Here is an 8,059-nt window from a genome sequence, read left to right as displayed (position 1 = left end):
CTGGCACGTGATGGTGAATTGACCAGTGAGAGTTCGGCTCTCGATCATGAATATGTATGAGGTATAGTAATTTGGTCTGGTGGCTTTCCGTAAAAGTGTCCACGGCACATGAATGTTGATCTGGCCGGGGCACAAGGTAAAAAAAATCTGTCCAATGACAGCTCAAACAAATCAGATGTACTAGTCACGACCCAAATCCTTGCAAAGGGTGGTCAGTATGGTCAGGCATACCACAGAGTCCAACAGTTTCGGTGTTGAGTTTACCCATATTACATGGTATAAGAGCATGGAAGTGTGGCTTGTCCTTCCGCTTCTCTCGGACCATGGGGCTGCTCAGTCAGATGGACCATTTTCGGTCAAAGAACATAAATGATGTCTAATATTTACAATTACAGGACAGTCTCTCCGGCATCCTTTTTAACAGCAGCATTAATGTTATTTCAAACGTAGACTTCCAGGGAACTTGTGATGGCACGTCGACAGAGAGGACACTTCGCAGCTGCGTTTCCTTGGGATCGTGCACTGCCTGTTATCAAATCCAAACACTCCTTGCAGCAGCAGAGGTGCCTACAGGGCAGGATCAAGATGTTCTTGACTTTGTCATAGCAGACCACGCACATCTGATCGCGCTCCCTGAGTTGCCCCGTAGGAGTGGTGTTAGTTGAGGACTCGGTAGTAGTGGCACTGGTAGTTGTGTCCTTAGTAGACACTATTTTAAAGGGGTCTAAACGGTTCGCCATTGTGTTGCCCGACCTCAAGGAGATCTTTACAAGGACGTAAAGCATGAAGGTGATTAGGACGAGAAAAAGGAAGGCAATGACAACAATCCCAACGTCGGACAGAAAGGCAACAGCGAGATCCACAAATAAACCTAACGCATTGAAGATGGTTTGTAACATTTCGCTTAAGTAAGCCTTAACCGCCATAAGGGGAGTCAGGTTGGCGTAGCGGTACTTTCCTCGCCTTCCACCGCTGTGACCCGGGTTCGAATCCCGCCTGGGCCAATATGTGGATTGGGTTTTCAGTCCCTGCCTGATTCCGTGGGTTTTCCCCAGAATATTCTTCTGGGCTTTTCCTCCCACCTCTAAAACTGTAATTTCTTCTTATTGTCTTCTCTCTACAGGTTTTTTCAGGCTTGCGAGCTACAGTGCCTTGGGCGCTTTTGAGGAATCCTTGGTTTCATTACCAGAAATGATTAATAACAATAACAATAACAACAATAACAATCGTCATAAACGTCAGAACAGCGGTCCTGATCTCCCACAAATCAGCCACACATACATGAAATGCATCAAAAACAGCAGTCATTGCTACGGTCACAAGACGGGAGTTTTTCAATGCCTGAACAATTGTGTCAAATACTTTGATCAGCAACATCCCAAAAGACTCAACAGCACTGAACAACATTGAAATGATGCTCCTCAGATTTGCTAAAAGCCCGGTCAGTGCCGGTGTTGGAAGATCAGAACAAACATACCATATGTAAAATACTATTGCTGTAAAAACAACCCCACGATTTAACACACGGTAATAGATGGCTAGGAAACTGCTTATCCTATGTGTGATGGTTTCGTCGATGCAACGGATCCAATACAAAGGCCGACTGCAGACCCATAGGAAACCGATAATCCAATACGTGATGGTTTCGTCGATGCAACGGATCCAATACAAAGGCCGACTGCAGACCCATAGGAAACTGCTAATCCAATACGTGACGCTTGCAATTATATCTGCCAATGCCATGTTCTCATGTATTTATGTCTTGCAATGACAAAAGTTAGGTTTTTACACTTTTTGCATCCAGTGTGATATATGTTACAATGTTCATGTACTTTACTAGAAAGAATTCATGCTTCCATACATAAAATTGCCTGCACACAAGACAAAATGTAGTAGATGTTTCTGCACATAAGACATTTCTTAAGCGTGATTTTGCGTGCGTCACACAAAATGTCATACGTGTACAAAAAGAACACTCAGTCGATCGTGACATGTACAACACAATCCAGATGTGCTGGCAATCCTTGCATTCTCCTGTCCCAAAAAGCTGCGGCGTATTCATGAGCTGAGGAAAACATCAGTCACTGTTGAAGATACATGTACGTATAAGCTTCTGGACGTTCTGGTACTAGTCTGAAGTCACGAAATGACAAAGTGCTAATGATATACGTACACACATGTACATCTGCCGTAGGTCCGAACCTCTTGATCTTGCAATTGTATTTGTGTACACTTTGTTCTCATTGTACAGCTCCGTTGGACAGTTTGCTCAAATCGCTGTTGTTCCTTTTTACTAATTTCATTCTACGGACTACTGAGTGTTGCTATTTATGAGACGGTGATTCTGAAAAAAAGCAGAAAAACGTATCGCTTCCATCACAGTAACCTAAAGAAACGAGAAGAAAATAAGAAAAAAATGTGTTAGGCTTACATTGTAATATTGTAATAAAAAAACATTTCTTGAAATGAATGCTGGCTGGGAACCGTGCACAATATGCCACACGCTCCTCGGATGGCTAAACAGCTAACTCGAAAACCAGTTTAGTACATACATGTTGCAACCAAATTCTATACAGTTCTGTAGATAGGCCTTAGAAAATGCACCTTTAATGTGACGTCAAATGTTACGTGATGACGTCATCATGACATGACTTTTTTTTTCCATCTACAGCACCAAACAGTCTATCCAGTTTTAACCCAATCGGAACTGTAGATATACCTTCAAAATATACAAATTTAATATCATGACATCATATAATTATGTCACGTGCGACACATCTGCATGTGCTGGTCTAAGTTTGTGCCAAATATAAAGGCAATCGGATTGATTTTATTGTCCAAAGTGTCATGCACGATGAAAACGTGTACAAGTGCTATGGGATTTTGACTGAAAAAGAACAAAAATGTACTCGACTGAGCATGAAAAGCAGGGAAATATTCGCGATTGTGTAGTTTAGGATTTCTGTATAAATTGTCGTCATATTACTTTTGGTCTGGAGTATTTGATTACAGTTTATTTCAAAAAGCCTTTTCTGATCGACCTAAAGTAGACTTCTCTGAATCCGAATGACATGCTTTTGTAATACTGCAAAGTTTTTCAAGACGGGATATGCGATTTTCTTACGCGGGTTTCAATTTGGCTGGGTCAATCTTAATCCTGGAACCAGGCGCATTGACGTGTACACTGGATTATTGGGCAACGCAGTCTCGTATTTTTTTTTACCAATTTACCCAAGATTTCCCTTAAACAAGCCTGCAATCTGTCTACGACATGGCTGTTTGTTCTGATTGTGGCACAACAATTTAGGTTGTGTTCAGCATGGGGGAAAAGTGTCCTAAACTTCACAATCGCACCAATAGAACAAAAACAATAGCTGTTTAGGCAAGCTACAGAAACAGCCAAAAATACTAGAGCGCTTTCTTTTTGCAAAACCTATCTATAGAGTCTAGTATAATTAATACTGCACGGTTGGTCTTCATCCAATCTCATTTGGACAGTGGCCCAGTCTAGAGGCAGAATGAAAAGGCTTAAATTCCGAGTTGGGCCACATTTCTGGTACGTTTTGCATTCACAAGGTGTGTGAATGCCTTTCATTTAGATACCAGATAATCTGAAAAGTGGCTGAAAAGGGTGGTGACAGTCTTTACAAGCTTTGTCATATCTTTTAAACAAAAGGTCCAAATCACACAGAACAGTTTAATGAACCACATAAAACTGTTCGGTGTGATTTGGACTTAAAAGACAGAATGGATGATTAGGCCTACAAAAAAAATTGTTAGTTGTGGTTAACAACGAATAAGTGACTCGGATTCGAGGCTTGTGACTCGGGACTCGGACTCGAACTTCACAAGTTTAAAAAATAAACCATTAGGCCCTATTACAATATTAAATTAAAGAAAACAAATTGTAATTGTAACGTAAACTTGAAGGGGTGAAAATATCATTACATTGTACAAAGAATTTAAATGTCAAAGATAAAAATAATAAAACAAGAAAAGCTGAATAAACACACAGTCAACCCAATAAACGTAACAATATAGATCTTGGAGCTAGATAGTAGATACTATTCCGGGTAATTTCGACCCAACTCATCACCTTTTTTTTTTTGGACATGATCTGGCGATAGGGTCCAAAGTCCATGGCACTGGCAGCCATCGATCGCGCCTGACACAAAAGGCCAAAAAAACCTGTTGTGTAGTTGACGCGTCATATCATGACTGAAGAAAATATCAGGAGGGTTGGTCGATCGGGGAAAAATCTGCATGCGCCAACTACATGTATACCGGGGTACATTAACACGCATGCGATGCAATGTACATTGTACATGTACATGTATACAATAATGTGCAGAAGCGTAGAATGGTACAAAATACCGTAAATTTGAAATGTACAGTCGAATCTCGTTAGTACAAAAATTCTGGTTATAGCAAGCACAAGCCTTAGTCCCGACTGTGCATTAAATGTGCACATTGGGACTGATGTTCCTCATAGTACAAAATTCTGATATTAAAAACAATTTGGCAAGGTCCGAACAAGTTTGTATTAACGAGACTCGACTGTACTACAATTTATAGGAATGTCCATTTTGTAACGAAATGCAAAACGAACCATGGCATTACAAAGAACCAGTAATGGTAAGGTCAAAGTTAATTTCATTAAAAAAACAAAACAGAGTGGAGATTTCCAGGGTCGGTCAGATGAGGGCAAATGTCTTTTCTTTTCTTTTTTTTGGTTTGGCCTAACTATACAGAGTATACTAACGACCACACAAAAACATCAGATTTCACCATCAAAACGGCCACAATTTACTAGATATACACGCCACCTGAGATCTAAGTAGAGAGGTCGATGACTGTTAAGATCGACGTACTAATTAGGTTTACGATCTGGATGAAAAGTAAAATGTTCCGTTCAATTCCGAGAGCCCAATGGCGTATCCAGTGGGATCAAAGGGCGCAACTTGCCCCCTGGCGGATTGGTTGAAGTTGTTCCATTTAGGGGCCATTCAAAATTTTCAAGGTTTTAAAATTTCGATCTTTTTTCCAAATTGTGTGGGTGGGTGGGTCAAGCTAAATAATTGAAAATCGAAATTCACTTTCCATGGAAAAAAAAGATAAAAACAAACAAAGAAAGATAGATCTTGTGACTTGCCTGAACTACGCGCAAACGTTCCGATATCGCGATGCGTGTTTCTTTTCCAACTTCGTCCCCTGTATGTACTGTCAGTGGCGTAGTCAGGAATTTTTCAGTTGGGGGGGGGGGGGGCTGGGGGGGTGGAACATTTCACGGGGAGGGGGCGTCATGTAGATCAATGATGTTTTTTTTTTAGAAACTCAAAATCTCAGTGGGGGAGGCGACAAGGTTTCATGGGGGGGGGGGATTGTCGCACATAAAAGTATTCAAGTCGCGTTCTTGCACACTTTCTGCAAGTCGACATAGATATCCTTGAACCACTGCCCCTGCTTTGCATAACAAGTGCACATGAATGAACGATTCGACTTTTATTCAAAGAAATTTCTATGTACAGTCACCAGACTCTATTCAGTAAAGTCCCCGTCAAAACGAAAGTAAACAATCCACGTGCATAACGCACGGCTACACCATCGTACAGTGTGGCAGGGACACCAACAAGTAACACAACAACTAATTGTTTTTTTTATAAATTGATAAATATTCTGATTGAATTTCGTTAAAAGATACTTGTTGGTGAGGTATCGCATATTTTATCACATAAAAGAGGAAGACCGACAACTTCACGCCGTCACTGAACTAGACACACATGTACATGGTGTTACATGTACATGCAAGTGCATGTACATGTACATGTACATGTTCAGTTTTTTATTAATCGAAATTAGGGGTGGGTGGGTGGGTCAAAATAATTTGGGGAAAAAAGTCGAAATTTTAAAACATTGAACATTCTGACAGGCCCCTTAGTTAGTCTATGTAATAGACCAATAGACCACGGCCGGAGATGATAGGGCTCCGTGGAGAACGAGCGATACTCGCACTACCTTTTAGTATAGTCCGAGTAACTAGGGCCTGATCGGTCGTCATGGCGACCAATCAAAGTGCCCTGTGATTGGTCTGTACTGATGCTAGCCAGGAAACAGTCTAGCCAGAGTTATGCACAAGTCAATTTTTCCTGAATTCAAAATGGCAGCCTCAAACAAGGCGTGTGCGACAAGGATGTTTCAACCGTGTTGTGTGAATTTTGTTAACAGATTTACTTCTTTCAACTCCCTTACCTATAAGTACAATTCACATTGTTTGCAAATTGTGTTACATATAAATAGGCAATACGATTCCAATTCCATCAGGTGACGATATGCTTACGCAGCTTTATGAATATTTTCTCACGATTAGTTTAATTCTGCAACGAATGTCAAAATAATTAACGCAAAGGCTCTTTTTAGGCCCAAGCTCGTTTTCTCTAGCTCTTAACCTTTAAACTGTTGAAGTATTGTACAAAGTTTAACTTAACAGGTTCAGCAGGATTGGCGACTACATGCAGATAATCATCAACTTCTTTTAGACACATTGTTGTTATTTTATTGTGTTGAATAGTGTCGGAATGAGAATTCCATAATTTATTCTAAAGTCCAGAACACTGATTATGCAGGAGCGTAAACACTGCCTCGCCTACTAGTGATAACAGCAATAATAGTTAATACTTTCGCAATTGTCGAAAATATGTTCAATGTAAAATTGTAATTCGTCGCTTGGAGATGTTATCCGGGGCCAAGTCTTGACAGGCCAACGATGCCACTACGAAACAACTTAACAACTCGGGCTGTTTTAATTTGCTCGTATTACATGTACTTGCTTGTGATTTAAACACAAAAATCAGTGGCATTATAGTTGTCACCGTGTATACCATGCGAGGTAGGCTACATGATGTTTTGACCAGACACGGTTGAGGGCCAAAAGTTGTTGTTATCAGGCCTAGTCCTGAAGGGCCTTAATGGCCAAAAGTATATGTGCTGAGTTCTGATCGGATGTAAGAGTTTTTGACACTATTCTGTATTAAAAGCGCCCGTCATTAATGCCTTGATAGGGCCTATATTACAGAATTAATTTGTAAGAAGATCCTTCGGTTTATATAAGAAGCTAATAAGAATGAATTATCAACTTTGAGGTTTAGACAACAACCAAGCTGTATGAATTTGTCATAATTTTTATTCAATTCTATAAGCTATATAAGTCCAATTCACATTGTTTCTGTGTATCTTTTTCACTATGCAAATCAGTTCCTAAATTCTTCAGCTCATGATGTGCTAACACAGTTGTATCAAAACCAGAAAATCTGAAAATGTAATACCTATATATGTACATGTAGTTTTATTCAATTGTATATCAACAGACACCAATTGTCCAGCCTGAGAGCATTGAGTTGCATAGTTCAGATGTACGTTTCCACTTTTCCAAAAATGTTTTTTGTGGTTTTTCGTATCTGGCAGTCGACACAGCAGTGGGTTGCAATGTGTAACAAATTACTAAGCAAAAGAGCTAAAGCAATCGCTAAAGAGGAATATTTGCTAATCATTATTTATCTTAATTTGCAAAAATTGGCGACTCATATGGAAAGATTCATACATGTATGTACTTCTTCAGCTTAATGGGTTTTGTTTTGGAAGTATTGTAGAAATGTACAATCTGAGTCCAAGAAGCTATAGTTTTCAGTGTTTGATTACAGGAGTATTAAGTGTTTGAAAGAGACACTTGGCGTCTACTGCAAAGGGATATTGTTATTATTATATTATTATTGTTATGATTTGAGTTTTAGACATATTGCGTGCCCGGCCGGCCGTGCGCAGGCCAGCCCCCATGGTGTATAATAAACTGTGAGTGTCTCCTGCCCCTCATTCTGTAAAACAAAACTGTTTTTCATGCGTATGAGCGAAGCGAAGTAGCATGAAAATTAGGTAAAACCGACCCGAACTGATCCGACCCGGAAAAAAAACGAAAAGAAAAACCGATATACCTGGCTTAGACAAAGTGATCATTTTTTTTGTGCCTGCCTACGGAAGACGGATCAGTAAGATTTGAGGCTTTGCA

The 8,059-nt window shown here is 40.0% G+C and overlaps 1 protein-coding gene across 1 annotated transcript; it reads right to left on the bottom strand.

Moving 5' to 3' along the window:
• Positions 1-440: 440 nt before the first annotated feature.
• LOC119720874 (E3 ubiquitin-protein ligase SPL1-like) lies at positions 441-899 on the bottom strand. Its single transcript, XM_038190740.1, has one exon. It carries the CDS (start codon positions 897-899, stop codon positions 441-443), a length of 459 nt encoding a protein of 152 aa, XP_038046668.1.
• Positions 900-8,059: the final 7,160 nt, after the last annotated feature.

Source organism: Patiria miniata, unplaced genomic scaffold (genome assembly GCF_015706575.1).
Source record: "Patiria miniata isolate m_02_andy unplaced genomic scaffold, ASM1570657v1 HiC_scaffold_9, whole genome shotgun sequence".
Taxonomy (NCBI): domain Eukaryota; kingdom Metazoa; phylum Echinodermata; class Asteroidea; order Valvatida; family Asterinidae; genus Patiria; species Patiria miniata.
This window is presented reverse-complemented; position numbering and strand designations above follow the sequence as displayed.